This window comes from Myodes glareolus, chromosome 5 (assembly GCF_982192425.1).
Source record: "Myodes glareolus chromosome 5, mMyoGla1.1, whole genome shotgun sequence".
Taxonomy (NCBI): domain Eukaryota; kingdom Metazoa; phylum Chordata; class Mammalia; order Rodentia; family Cricetidae; genus Myodes; species Myodes glareolus.
This window is the reverse complement of record NC_142030.1, coordinates 392,531-407,246: the sequence shown is the minus strand read 5'-3', so window position 1 is coordinate 407,246 and position 14,716 is coordinate 392,531. Positions and strand designations below refer to the sequence as shown.

At 43.5% G+C, this 14,716-nt stretch overlaps 1 protein-coding gene and 1 long non-coding RNA gene across 3 annotated transcripts in view; one reads left to right on the top strand and one right to left on the bottom strand.

Annotated features, from left to right (window-relative positions):
• Cd34 (CD34 molecule) overlaps positions 1-3,119 on the top strand; it is a 22,300-nt gene extending 19,181 nt beyond the window's left edge. The window contains exons 5-8 of one of the 2 annotated variants that reach the window (XM_048439335.3): positions 136-292; positions 516-568; positions 770-934; positions 1,636-3,119. In XM_048439335.3, the coding sequence (XP_048295292.1) occupies positions 136-292; positions 516-568; positions 770-934; positions 1,636-1,821 (561 nt within the window). In that variant the 3' untranslated portion in view covers positions 1,822-3,119. The other variant, XM_048439336.3, reaches the window with a different exon arrangement.
• LOC125403773 (uncharacterized) overlaps positions 1-14,549 on the bottom strand; it is a 15,976-nt gene extending 1,427 nt beyond the window's left edge. Inside the window, exons 1-2 of the long non-coding RNA XR_015737820.1 lie at positions 14,323-14,549; positions 14,000-14,165 (exon numbers count right to left, since the gene is read on the bottom strand). This is a non-coding gene — a long non-coding RNA (uncharacterized LOC125403773). The remainder of the gene's footprint in view (positions 1-13,999; positions 14,166-14,322) is intronic.
• Positions 14,550-14,716: the final 167 nt, after the last annotated feature.

Below are 14,716 nucleotides of genomic sequence, written 5' to 3'. Positions count from 1 at the left end.
AGAAGGATTTCTTGTGGAGAGCATAATAGTGTGACTTGAATCAGGATTCTTACCTGAGACTCTGGATGAAGTTCAAGGCTACAAGTAATTTCATCTCTTGCCTTTTCTTTTCTTTTTTTCTTTTTGTCTTTCCAGGATGAATTTAAGAAGGAAAAAGGAGAGGGCCTAACCCAAATACTGTGTGAGAAGGATGAGGCTGAGGCTGATGCTGGTGCTAGTGTCTGCTCCTTGCTTCTAGCCCAATCTGAGGTTAGGCCCGAGTGTTTGCTGATGGTCTTGGCCAATAGCACAGGTAAGGGCCACTTTGGGGACTTGGAATTGACTAGGGCTGAACTTAAATGGGGTTCATGATAGAAGATCCTGGTTGGAACTCAGCTTCAGAAACTACAGGTGCTGGGAAGAAAGGTCTGGTTGAAAAGGATCACCGGATAAAAGCTTCTAGGACAAGATGGGAGGACAGATCAAGATGAGCTGGACTAGCTTCTAGATTTAGCAACCCCTGTTTCTAATTCTAGAACTTTCCAGCAAACTCCAGCTTATGGAAAAGCACCAGTCTGACTTGAAAAAGGTATGTTCACAAGATGATGCATCTCAGGGGGAGCACTGGGTCAGGAGAGGAGATGGTGACCTCTCCAGGCATCCACTTCTTTCCATCCTCTACAGTCCACATCAGGGAGTTGCACCCAGGGATATGGAGTGGTCTGGGCTTCTCGCTAGAACTCTTTTGTTCACAAGTGACATGCTGCCATTTGTTTATCTTTTCCTTAAGCTGGGGATCCAAGGCTTCAATAAACAAGATATTGGGAGTCACCAGAGCTATTCCCGAAAGACTCTGATTGCACTGGTCACCTCGGGAGTCCTGCTGGCCATCTTGGGCACCACTGGCTATTTTCTGATGAATCGCCGCAGTTGGAGCCCCACAGGAGAAAGGCTGGTCAGTTCTGGGGTATGGGGAAAAGCAAATGAGGAAGATAATGAACTTCTGGGGAGGCCCATGGATATCATGAGAGGGAAGGGGAAAATACCATAAAAGATATTTCTGGTATTTTTGACATAGGGATATACATGCATGAAGACATTGTATCTACAGAAGAGTAGGAATAAGATGCGGCAAATGGGGAGCATGGTAAACTGGGGCGAGTTCACCTGCTAGTCTTTGTCACAGCTGATGATCTATGTGATCTATTCATATTGTCCTGGATAGTTCAGCTGGATAAAGGAGAACAGGTTGCTAAATTGGACATGCTTATTTGTAAACATATTGAATGCCCCGTGGGTGCCATTTTGCTCACAAGCATGGGGCATATGGAAGGAATATCTACTTTTGAAATGTTCTGGATAGAGGGAGGGACAAGATTGAAGTATGACTCTTGCCAATGGCTGGTATCTACTGGGAAGGCTTTTCTGTCCCTGAGACTTGTTTCTTATGGGGCTGGTTACTGAGCCACGTTGACATGGTATGGTGCCTCTCCTCTGTCCTTTCTCCTCTAGGAGCTGGAACCTTGACGGCTGTTGGGAAGAAAAGAGCCTGCACATGTAGCTGACCTGCCCCCCTCCTCCTCCCTCTGTGCTCTCCTCATAGTACCTCACAACCCGACTTACCAGATAATACTACTTTATTTCTACACTGTCCAGGGTGAAGACCCTTATTACACGGAGAATGGTGGAGGCCAGGGCTATAGCTCAGGACCTGGGGCCTCCCCTGAGACTCAGGGAAAGGCCAGTGTGACCCGAGGGGCTCAGGAGAACGGGACCGGCCAGGCCACTTCCAGAAACGGCCATTCAGCAAGACAACATGTGGTGGCTGACACAGAACTGTGACCTGGCTGTGTGGGCAAAACTGGGTGGTATCCAGGAAGTGGCATCTCTGCCTCTGACCTCATGCTGCCTCCAGCTCATGTCCTACCTTCTCACATCACACACATTTTAGAGACTGTTCCCAGGACTTTTCACTTTTGTGAAGGCAGATAAACTGCCTTCTGAACGTTCAGCTCCCTGAACCTAAACTCTGACCTTTGGGTCAAGTTGTGATGGAGAGAAGCCTAGGTCTAGAGGAGCTGCCAAGAAGATTGGTGGCTATGTAGCACTTGCCTTGGGTCTTCCTCTTCTCTTGCCTCTTTCAGTGACTCTTGGGAAGACTAGCTTTTCTAAGCTATACCTTCCTCCCAAGAAACTTTGCTTTTTACTGTTTCTTCTTTCTGTTTTCTTCCCCTACTTTAGGAAAACCAAGGTATTCACTGACATCTGCACCCTTCTAAGTATACAGCCAGAAAACAGTATATCCTTTATAACTCTTCAAGACACTGTGGATTTAGTCACCAATTTCTCTCTTGGTCGCATGTTCCCGAATATCTGTCTACAGAGGAAAGGACAACTTTCTGTCTGGTTCCTGATACTGGACTCCATGCTGTAAAGCAACAGCTCACCTAGTCTCTTGGGGCCTCACAGAAATTCCCATTGGTTCAATGTAGACAGGACAGTGGAACTAGACTTTGAACTGAGCCTCTCTCTCTTTTTTTAAATTTTGTTTTGTTTTGTTGTTAGGATTGAGCCCAGAACTTCATGCATATTAGTCAAGTGCTCTACCATTGAGCTATATCCTCAGCACCTCTTCTCTCTTCTTATTTAGAGGCAAGGTTTTATGTAGGTGACCAGGCTTGCCTTGAACTATGCAGTCAGGCAGGCCTTAAACTTAAACTCTTATTTTAGGCTTCCAAGTAGCTTGAATTACAGGTCTGAACTACCAGGCTCAGTTGAGCTCTTCAAAACCCCCTGAACTCTTCAGAAGAACCCTCTTGGTGTCAGGCTCCTAACCTTCTATAACTCTATGACTTCCCTGCCCTCTGACTCCTGGGGGAGCTGTGGCCGCAGTCCCCGGTAGACTCCTTTCTGTCTGTGCCTTTCCTAGCTCAACCCCCTTCAAGACTATAATCTTCCTCTCCTGGATCTGACCCAGGACCCCTTCTCTAATTTTTCCAGGGGGGTGGGAGAAGAACAGGGATCCTGGTTTCAATGAGACTGGAAACTGAACTTTCCAGAGATGAGAAGATTGAGTGAATTTTTTCTGAATAAACAGTGATGAGTGAGAATAATATAATTAAAGTGATGATAAAATCTGCTGTGGCCTATCATGCTGAGTGTGCTAAGTGACTGGGTGGCTTCCATTTCAGGCCTGGGGAAACTGTGGTAGTATGGGGGAGGTCAACCAAGGAGGAGCTCTGCTTAGGGAGGGACTCAGGTACCAGACAGGACACCCAGAGCTTGTGACTTTGTGAAATGTTCCCTTCCATATTGGGAGGCATAGAGGCTAGAAGCTTTTTATAGTAGAGAGAATGGCAGGCTACAATGCCTTTCAGTGCCCTTCAATGCCTGCAATGCTCATTCAGAAGGATGAGAAATGTTGGGTATTCAAAAACACCATTCCAAGAAGAGGGGCATGTGAGTGACCGCATGAAAAACACACAAAACAAAGGAAAGGGAAAAACATACAAAACAAAGGAAAGGATTTATGTTCTAGGCAGCCTTTGTTACCTGATCATCTGCTGACCCAGCTCATGGTATGACCAGAAAGAACTATGTGAAGTCTATTCTGGAGCTGGTTGCCAACTCCCAGATACAGCAGCCCTATGTAAATACTTGCCCATGCCAGATTCCACGTAACCTGCCTCCATGTCACATGAAGTGGAAGAATGGTGCTGCTAGATTTTCAGAGGCGTCTGGGAACATCCATGTGCCAACAGTGCATGGGGGTTAAAGGCTAAATAAAGGTTGATTCTTTCAGTCTTACCTTGTCAAAGCCAGGCATATTTCTTGATGGCTTTTGTCTAACTTTGCTCATAGAGACTCCTCCCTAGGATAAAAAAGCCGAGGGACAAGGCTAGACCTTGCCCACATGGTGGTGCGTGTTTGGGGGATCAGAGAAAGGAAAGATGGTAATTGAACATAAAATTTATGTTCGCCATTTAATAGCATGCCTTGCAATGAGTTACCAGTTAAGGGCCTGGCTTTGGTTAGCGGTGTCTGGAAAGTAGTTAAGTACTGGAAATGGAGTCCTTGGAAACATCGGAGAGAGAAAAGAAGCTATGGGGCCTCAGGACTATTTTACCCTGCATTTCTGAGGATGCAGGCTTTAGGGGAGAGGTTTGTATGTGCTGGGATAGATGGAGTAGTGACTATGATAGCTGGATAGCTTACTGTAAAGGTCTCATTTGCTTCCTAAAGCATTATTTTCCACTAGGTCTGAAAATCATGATGCAGCAACGGCACCACCTGCTGGCTCTGCTGAGTTCCCACTATTCAGCCTCAGAACTGGTACTTGATGTTTGCTGGGTTTCTCTCTGGTGTTGTCCTATCCTTAACAGTCTAGTCAAATTTATCTCATTCGTAGCTCTCACACAACTATAGAAAGGTAACAATGGAGAGGATTTTAAATATATATTCAGTACAATGCCATGTGTACAGCGTGTGTATTAGTGTGGATTAACACTAAGCCTTTAGGAAGATGTCCTGCTTTGAGCATCCTGCTCTTCTGCAGAGGCCTCTAGGTTCCTCCAGTTAGGTGCCTCAATGCCAGTGGCATGTTTCAGAGTGAGTTTGTGACTACATTTTTTTGCATCATTTTACCAATGTGTGCCATGCCAGGACTCAAAAGCCTAGTAGGCTCTGAGCCTAGAAACAAAAATTTTAGGAGGCGATGAGGTTACACACATGGACTCTTCTGCCAGCTTTTTGTCTAAACAGATAAATAAATGATTTGTCCTTCGAGTCTGACAGGCATACTATCCCCTTTCTGTATCTTCTAGATAAATCAATCTTGTTTCATGGCAGAAGGCCAGGGAGAGGCAAACAGTTTTGTGCAGTAGGATGCTACTCATTTTCTTATAAACCTACTCATGGCCCAATGATTTTTCTATCAAAATTTAACCATTCAACACATTTTATTGAGTATACTCTGTGTAGTGGCTGCTCTAGAGACAGGATTAAGCAGACATTCATAGAGATTCCAGCTCTAGCAGAGGAGAAAGAGCAAAAACAGTTTACCTCAGCAAACATATGCATACATTTTCAAGTACTATATAGAACTATAAAAATACTTATGAGCGTCCCCTTCAGTATATTCCAAGACCTTTGGTGGATTTAAACCTTAGCTGGTACTGAGGCCTGTAGACAATCATTGTAATACTTTAAGGGTTGACCTGATAACCGTGACAACAGACAGAACCCCATTTGAGGAGTTGCCTCTACCAAATTGGCCTGTAGGCATTCTGTGCGGCGTTTCCTTAATTGTTGATGATATAGGAGGGCAGTCCTGGGAAGTAGAAGAAAGACAGCTGAACCTGAGCCTGAGAACAAGGCAACAAGAAACACCACACACACACACACACACACACACACTCACACACTCACACACAATCTGTGTTTCAGTTCTTGCCTTCAGATTCCTGTCTTGAGCTCTTGCTCTGGCTTTTCCTTGATGTAAGCCAGGTAAGCTCTTTCATCTCCAAGTTGGTTTTGGTCAGTGTTTTATCACATCAACAGACAAAACTAGGACAGAAATGAATTATTCTTTTCATAGCTTTTTATGGAACTTTTGTAGGCGCTTCCATTATTTTGCTAGCGATTTTAGACACCACTGGCATTCAAATTGATGAGACTGTTTTACCAAAGAAGTTAAGTATTCAATAAGCATAATGATTCTGCCTTGTCTTCCCTGAGCACAGCTTACCAAAGATGAACACAACATAATGTAATTCAGAGATGGGAACACAAGGAGATGAAGCAATCAGTGCAACCATTCAGTGATGGCCTCTGGAAACTTAAGGCTCTCAGACACAAAACTATAGATCAGCAGTTCTTCTAAACTCTAACTCATCTGAATGCCATTGATCTTGCTCAAGCAATTCACTTTCCTCTGAACCTCAAGACTCTCCCATAGAAGAATTTCTTGAGTTTCCCTTGGTTCATGAATAGAACTGCTTGGACCTGCCTGAGCTGCTTTCTGGTCAATCCATGAGGGTCTGGAGTTAGCCTACAATTGGATTTAGCTCTGATACTATGTGACCTTGAGTGTATTATATTTCAAACACCCTTAACTCTCTGTTTCCTCATTTATGAAAAAGGAGAAAGAATATATAAAAACATGCTATGCCACAAACTAATGTCTTATGTCTTCATTAGGGTGGGGCAAAATTAATCTCAAAAGTACTTTGCTTATTGGTCAAAGAAAACCCTTAATAACATTTGATTAAAGAGCAGACCAGGGGCTGGAGAGATGGCTCAGTGACTAATAAAGCTTATTGTTCTTGTAGAGAATGTGAGTTTTACTTCTAATACCCACATTGGCTGGCTTACAACCACCTGTAACTTCAGATTAAGGGATCTGCTGCTCTCTGCCTCTGCAGGTACCAGCATAAGACATACTGCTCATAAATTCCTACAGGGCAGACAAGATTTTTTTCTGACCTCAGATTAAAAATAGCCTAGAGTAGACTTTGTTCAAAAACTAAATTTCTTTGTATAATAATCTACTGTTTGCAGGAATATATAGGAGGTAGTAGAGAGATGGCTGAGAATCTTGGATGAAAACATGATAGCAGCAGGGCTCAGGGTGCAGAGCAGCTGGGGAAGAGCATCTTGGAGCATCAACAGAGGACTTTAGATGTGGCTGCATTGGTGAACCTATAAGTATCCTGTGCTGTGCCCTGCTTTCAGTAAAAATCTTTGTATAAAATGGCCCTGTGTTCTGAAGGCTTTTTTAAAAAGAAGAAAAAACAATAGCAGCATCTTCCAGAAGTAGTTGGAAGAGCTTGAATTTGGTTGGCCCAGAAATCCATAAGAAAACATAAATATGTCAGCCCTTTTTCCAGGATTCCTTTGAGATCTTAGGAGATCACACAGTTCTCACATAATTTTGTATGGGAGTTCAAGATTTCAAAACAACAAACAAACAAACAAAAAACAAACCATGAGTTAAGAAGGCCGATAAAAATCAAGTTGCATAGGATTATATGAAAGAGTGTACAAGAAGCAATTAGCTCAGAACATAGACCTTGATTAATAAGCACTCAACTAAAGGCCTTTATTATTTTGATTTATTATTCATTTCCTCTTATTTTCATCCCTTTGAACTTCAAGGCTTCATAATCTACTCATAAATTATGCTACTCATTTGTTCTACTAGCATTCATCAAATTATCTTCCTATGTATTAGGTATATTTAATAGCTACTGAGAGCTTAGTATGTCCTAAGTACTGGACACAACTACTTTTATTGAATCCTCAGATGAACATTAGGGAGAAACAAATATATTCTCACTTGTTACATGACTCTTTTAGGGGAGAGTTGAACAAGTCTTCACCCTAGATAGGGTACCAATGACAGGTGAAAAAAGCAATTCCATGGGGCTGGAGAGATGGCTCAGAGGTTAAGAGCATTCCTGCTCTTCCAAAGGTCCTGAGTTCAATTCCCAGCAACCACATGGTGGCTCACAAGCATCTGTAATGGGGTCTGGTGCCCTCTTCTGGCCTGCAGGCATACACACAGACAGAATATTATATGCGTAATAAATAATAATAATAATAATAATAATAATAATAATAATAATAATAATAATAAAAGCAATTCCATTCAACTTGATGAACCAAGGAGTTTTTTGGGTCTGCATGTAAGGAGCATGAATGAAGGGTCACTTCCATGTTACTCAAGGGTGACTCACAAAGGTCTCCGCCACTAAAATGCCCCATCACACCACAGATGACAACTGGTCAGTGCTACTTTACAGGAGTACTATATTATTTAGTGCCTCCCCAAACCACATGAAGCTAGAGCAAGATTGCATGAAGCTTGGGGAGGCATAGGACTGTGTAACTAGAATTGAAATTGAGGGTCCATTGACCCTCCTTGCCCACCTTCTTGGAAGAAATGTTAATAGGCCTGATCTTGTGAGGGTCAGCTGTGAATGATTTACAGCTGTTTTGACTTCAGTATGGCAATGGCCATGCCATGCCCAAGAGATAAGCGTTCCAAAACAACATTTTACAAGTGGGAAAACTGAGGCACAGTGAAGTGAAGGGACTTGTCTTAGATCCTCTGGACAGGCCAGTGAGGAAGCCAGGATTGACATGTAGGCCACTGAATGTCAATATATGCTTTTAAGCTTCGTAGTAGGCTGGTTCTGGAAGACAAAACTGGGAAGCTGTAACTGATGGAAGTGGCCATGAGGAAAGGATCTTGAAGAAGCAAACACAGAGCAGCTGGGTTTTCACAGTTCCTACAGTTCCTAATGGTGGTATCAGGGTCCTAGCACGTCTGCCAGAGCTGCCTGTCAGCTGCATCGATTCTTGCATATTGCCTATGCACACTACAGCAAAGGAAAGGAAGGAAATGAAGAAACGGGATTGATTTATGTTACCAATAGCTAGAAGCTGACTAGTTTACCCTAATGCAGCACAACAGCAATAAATAAATTAATCACTTGAGGGTAGGGAATGACTTTCCTATCCTCAGTTATTAAAGGCTTGTATCACTAATTAGTCTATTAGTTAGAACTGTTCTCTTCCTTCCACATGTTATCAGTCTGCCAAAGCAGAGAAAACCCAGCCTTCAGGGCAGAAAATAGGAGAAAAAAGATGCAGCAGATACAAACAGCTGGGCTTCTGTATGTTTTAAAAGCACAGCTTTTAGTGGTGCCCCGGGGCAAATCCACCTGCTACAAGGCAAAGAACATTTATCAAAACCCAAAGCGCTGCTGTCTTTGTTGGAAAGAAAGGGAAAAAAAAGAACCCGATTTAATCTTTAAAACAAAATCTACCATAATCATAAGAGGACCCAAGAAGGACCATTCCACTGGGTATTTCCTGGAGCTCAAGACACGTGTGTGTACCCACCCACCCACACACACACACACACACACACACACACACACACCCTCACACCCACACACACATACACACACACCCTCACACCCCCCCACACACACCCACACCCACACCTACACACACACACCCTCACACCCACCCACACACACCCACACACACCCACACACCCACCCACACACCCACACCCACCCACACCCTCACACCCACACACCCACACCCCCCCCCACACACACACCCTCACACACACCCCCACACACACAATTCAGTGCAGAGGTGGCATTAGAAGACTGATCAGAAGAGTGGTTCTCTGCCCGATGCTCAAGTGCACTCATCTTCTTCAGGAGCTTATGTGTACTGAGTTCTTACTAAATTTCTGATGCCATTTCTGTCCTTCATATCTATAATATCTTATTTGATGATTGGTGTGGGAAGTCCTTCTGTATATGTATTGCTTTTATTGGTTAACAAATAAATCTGCTTTCAGCCAATGGCTTAACAGAGTAAAACCAGGTGGGAAATCCAAACAGAGATGTAGAGAGAGGGAGTAGGTGAGTCATGTAGCCGGAGACAGACACCTCCACTGGAGCTTACTGAAACTTTGCTGATAGATCACGACCTTGTGGTGATGCACAGATTAATGGAGATGGGTTGGTTTAGAATATAAGAGCTAGCTATAAATACGCTTAAGCTATTGGCCAAACAGTATTGCAAATAATATAGTTTCTGATTATTTTGAGTCAGGGTGGTCAGACAACAAATTGGTGGCCTCCAACGACAGATGATTTCATCGATGTTTTCAAAGTACTGACCTTAAACTATGATCAGTAAAGAAAACGACTTTGTTCTTGCTCTCCTGTCTTGGCAATTACTGGTCCAGGCCTCCTGCCCACCAAGGTCTTGAGAAAGCCTCTCCTCAAATACCTTCTATGTGAAGGTGTGGTAAAACACGACTATAAACCTAATACTTGTGTAGCTGAAGCAGGAGAACTGTAAGTTTGAGGCCAAATTGGGCTTTTTAGAAAGATTCTGTCTTAAAAAATTATTTTGCATATCAGATACATTTACAGCCTCAGGCAACAAGCCATCAACATAGGTAACATTACTGCATATGAATCATATGTCATTATTGAACAGTTCCAAAAAACTCAGAGCCTCAAAGCTATTTCCAGATCTCTGTGAAAGGAACAATAGGCGAAAACAACCACTTTCATACTCCTGTGCTTTTCAAGTCCCTAAGTTTCCCTCTGTCCTTTGCCTCGTTGCTAAACAGACAACCTACGAGCATAAACACCATCAGACAGAGGGTAGGACACTGGGAAGGTGTTTCCACTAGCAACAACCCACCGACAGCTGTTTTATCATCTTGATTAATTCTCTTAACAGCTACATGCTGGGATATTATCAATCCCATTTTACAGAATGGAGAAATGGATGCTCAGAGTGGTTAATTTGGCCAGACATCTGCAAGCCATAACAAAACATTTAGTAAGAGTTTGATAGCTGTTTGGTGATGGGCAGAAGTACAAATATAGAGAAAACAGACCCAGGCTTCTGGTAATCTTTGAGCCTGAAGGTGTTCAGTCACATATAAAGTTAGTATGTTAATTGAGATTCTCCTATTAGGATACAAAAGTATTGAGAGAGGTTTCTGTCCTGCGTGGCCTGGCAGCCATTCAGTCCCAAAGAAATACACAGAGGCCTACATTAATTATAAACTGGTTGGCGTATTAATTCAGGCTTCTTATTAACTAATACTTATCTCTTAAATTAACCCATAATTCTTGTCTGTGTTAGTCACATGGCTTGGTGCCTTTATCAATGAGGCGTTCTCATCTTGTATCCTCTGTGTCTGGGTGAAGACTGCAGACTGAGCCTTTTCTCTTCCTAGAATTCTCCTATTCTGGTTGCCCCACTTACACTTCCTGCCTGGCTACTCGCCAATCAACGTTTTAAACCAATACAATTACAGGGTACAAGACAATTGTCCCACAGTACAAAAGGGGACAAAAATTCAAGTACAGGTTTAGCCTCAAGGTCAATGACTCTTTAGCCCATTTCTTCCTATTCTGATTAAGTTTTCCCAACCAAACTACCTTATACTTTGAAAACCCTTCAGAAGTTCTGTATCTCCATTCGTTAGCTACATGTCTGTGACATATCTGTCCCAACAGTGCTTCCTCCTCTGGAGCTGGAAGGGAAGAACAGGTTGGGGGTTGGTTCTGGTAGAGAATACCTAGACGTAGAACCCAAACTCACACTCTGTTGCCTGGTAACTAGCTAGGTAACCTATGACAAATGGGGTTCCACTGATCCACTTCAGTCTCCTCACATGCAAAATGAAAAAATGTTAGCTGCCAAATGAAAATGTTACTGCTAGGATCAAGTAAGTGATACAACATAACTGACTAGCACATAGATGGAGAAGATTTTAAAATTGTTAGGTACCACCACATACATCTAAGAGCAACCCTGGGCGTTATCATCCCCATGTTTCAGTTAAAGAAACTGAAGACTCAGAAAGATTGAAAATCATTTGAAAATGCTGAGTTCTGCCATATTTAAAATCTGCCTTCTGGCCATGTGTGGTGTCACACACTTGTATTCCTAGCACCCAGAAGACTGAAGCAGGAGGATTATGAATTTGAGGTCTGCTTGGGCTATAGAGTAAGACATTATCTCAACAAACAAAAGTCAAACAGAATAAAACAAGCCAGGTTGGTCATACTGCAATTAAGAATACAACTATATTTGCCCCAGGGTCTCTTATCTGGGGGTGTCTCTCATATTCTACCTTTCATTTATTTAATGGGAATGTTCAGGCTTCTACATAACATCAGGTATTGTGTTAGGCATGGAGAACAGCAGTGCAGAGGTCTCTCTATGGCAAGGAAAGCAGATGTCACAGAAGTAAATAGCAGTATTGAAGGGATAATGCCATAAAAAGAATGGACTCTGAACAGAGATGCAAGAGAAGGCAAAGGGAATAGCTGAACAGGGTGTAGCAGGGAGAGTGCTCACTGTTGAGTGGGAAGGACACTGATGTTTAGTATCAGCGAAGTGTGCAATTAAAGCAAAGTACCAAGAGGGGAGGCTGGAGATACAGTTAAGAACAGATCTTTGAGGCCTAGTGAACCAAGTGAAGAGGTTTGACTCTCACATGGTTGTAAGTAGAGAAGAGATTGATACTTTTGGAGACCTGTCAGCCTGAAATGCTGTATTTCTTCTGAGATGCTATAATAGGGAACCATTGACTGGACAGATTACACAACAGGTGCTTATTTCTCATAGTTCTGGAGGCTGAGGAACCCAAGATTAAGGTGCTGGCAAGTTTTTTTTCAGGTAAAGGTCAGCCTCTGCTGTTGGAGTTTTTATCTTGTCTTAGTTTTTCTACAGGTGGCACAAGACAGTGAGAATGAACAAGTTCCCGGGTGTATTTTATATTTTTCTGGATATATAGCCTAGGCTGGTCATGAACTCATGATATTTCTGCTGTGGACTCTAAAGTACTGAAATTGCATTTGTGTGCAACTTACACCCTGCAAATGCCCCTTCTTTGAAGACATAAACTCCATTCACAAATTTCACTTTTATGACCTAACTATATCCCAAAGATTCTACCCTCTAATACTATCACATTGGACTATGGATTTGAAAATAATTTTTAAGAGGACACATATCCAGGCCATAGCAGATGTGGGCCTGGATCTGAGCCTGGTGATGTTGGAAGCAGGGAGTATAGCTGGGGTGGAGACACATGTGGAAATTCAAAAAAGAAATAGTGGTTCTGAGCTGGGAACAAAGAAGAAGAGGACTTCGAGATGTGATTTAGGAAGTAGAACATAGACAGTGTGTTATAGAGTTATTTCCTTACTCTTTCTGGAGTAAGAGTTATTTCCACACTTTTCTGGAGGCAGTCTTCTTAAGAGTCAGGAAGCAAACTAAAAGTACGAATTTAAAAACCGAGGAGTCTCAACAAGCGCCTGAAATTTACAAGTCACAGGTCCCTTCTTAAGGTTACATAGCAATAGCATTAGCTGGGGAGAGAAGATACTCTGAGCTTTCAATAAACAGGTCTGGAAGTTCCACACCTGCAGGTTTTATGAACTGTCACTCATCGTGGGAGCAGGCTTTTCAGTGATGCAGCTACCTTTAGTCGCCCATGTTCCCATAAGCGACCCCAATAAATTCACTGGTTTACTAAGCTAAACCCGATTGGAATAGTTTCTTTAGCTGCCATGGATTGGTTTGTTCCTATCTCCCAGGAAAAGTCACAGAACATGGTGATTGGCTTGGAGGAAGTGAAAAATCATTGGTGATATTCTTGTTTCTTCTCTCAGGTACAATGAGTAGGGGGTGGGGCCCCTTATTGGACTCATGGACATTGGTGGTGAAATAACTGTTGCTTGACAGGAGCATTCTGCATGAACTTGTATCCTAACTCCATCTAGCAACCATTGAATTGAGGCTGTTTTGTCCAGAAGAAAATAGAAATGAGAAGATCTTGCCATTTTAAGCGCTCTGTTTTCTAGTCATGGAATTATACCCAGGAGAATATATATTGCTGTTGGAGCAACCAAAGAAAAGGAGGGTACAGTTTCCTCTGGGTATCCTGCTGGGCTTCTTATTCCCCTCAGTTCCTTCACTTTGAGTATTAATAAACTGTTGTCAAATAAATTATGTAAATTACCTCGGTTGCAGAAGGAAAACACTGATCTTAAAAGAGTTTACAATCAACCACAGCAACAGGAGCATATACATCTAACAGTAGTTAAAAAGCAGAATGTGATGCAGGAAAATCATCAAGGAGGCTTTTGTGTTAGCCTTTAAGGAAAGGAGGAGGAGGGCATGAGTGGTTAGAAGTAGAAATCTGGTGTCTTTCTCTTCTCCTTTCCACCCTATTTTTCCGGATAAAATCTTTCACTAAATCTTGAGCTCAAGTTTCGGCAAGACTGGCCAGAAACCAGACCCCTCTACAATCTGCCTGTCTCTGCTATGCCTCCAATCCCCATCGACGGGATTACAAAAAGGTATTTTTACAGGCAGAAACATGGGCTCAGAGACTGGTGAAGATGTTCCAGAAGGACGGCAAAGTGGCAGTTTCAGGAACTGCCAATTGGCTTACCTGCCCTCACAGGCACATATAGAGGTCTGAAGTTGGCGGTCATGACATGGAGAAGTTTCAAAACACCCTGAAATACCATGCAAAACTGCTTCTGTGAGAGTGCGCATTTTTCTGTAGAGAGGATCCACAGTTCTTCTCCAGTTCTCCACAGGTTGCAGTCAGAAAACTGTCAAGAAAACATCCCCCTGAGTAAGCATTTACAGGTAGACAGAAGCATAATCTGTTTTCTAACGAGCACCAGGAGTGACCTAGGTGCACCCCTGTGAACCTCACTACACAGGGCTTTAGTTGCCTGAGCGCGGCCCACATCTCCTACTTTTTACCTTATAAGAGCTGTCATGAGAGAGAAACTTTGGAAGAAAAGGTCAGAGAAACCAGAACCTGTGAAGAAAAGGACAACTCTGCAGCCGCCCTCAGGTTAGGGCGGGCCCCTTGCCGGCGAGAATGTGGTTGGTTGGCTGGCTGGTTAGATCCTCTGCCGCATTTCTCACGGTTGGGCGGGGGCGATCGCGTTCCCAGCAGGCGCAGCGCCGGACTTGGCCGCATGGTGGCGCGGCGCGGCGCGGGCGCGGAGCGTGGGAAGAGCGGGCGGAGCTCTCGGAGGGAGCGGAGTCCGCAGCGTTGCGCCTCCCGCGGGTAGCTGCGCCGCGGGGCTGCGATTGCTGAGCTGTGCCGGAAGCCGGCGGCCGCCCAGGTAGGAGCTGCGGGGCGGGATGA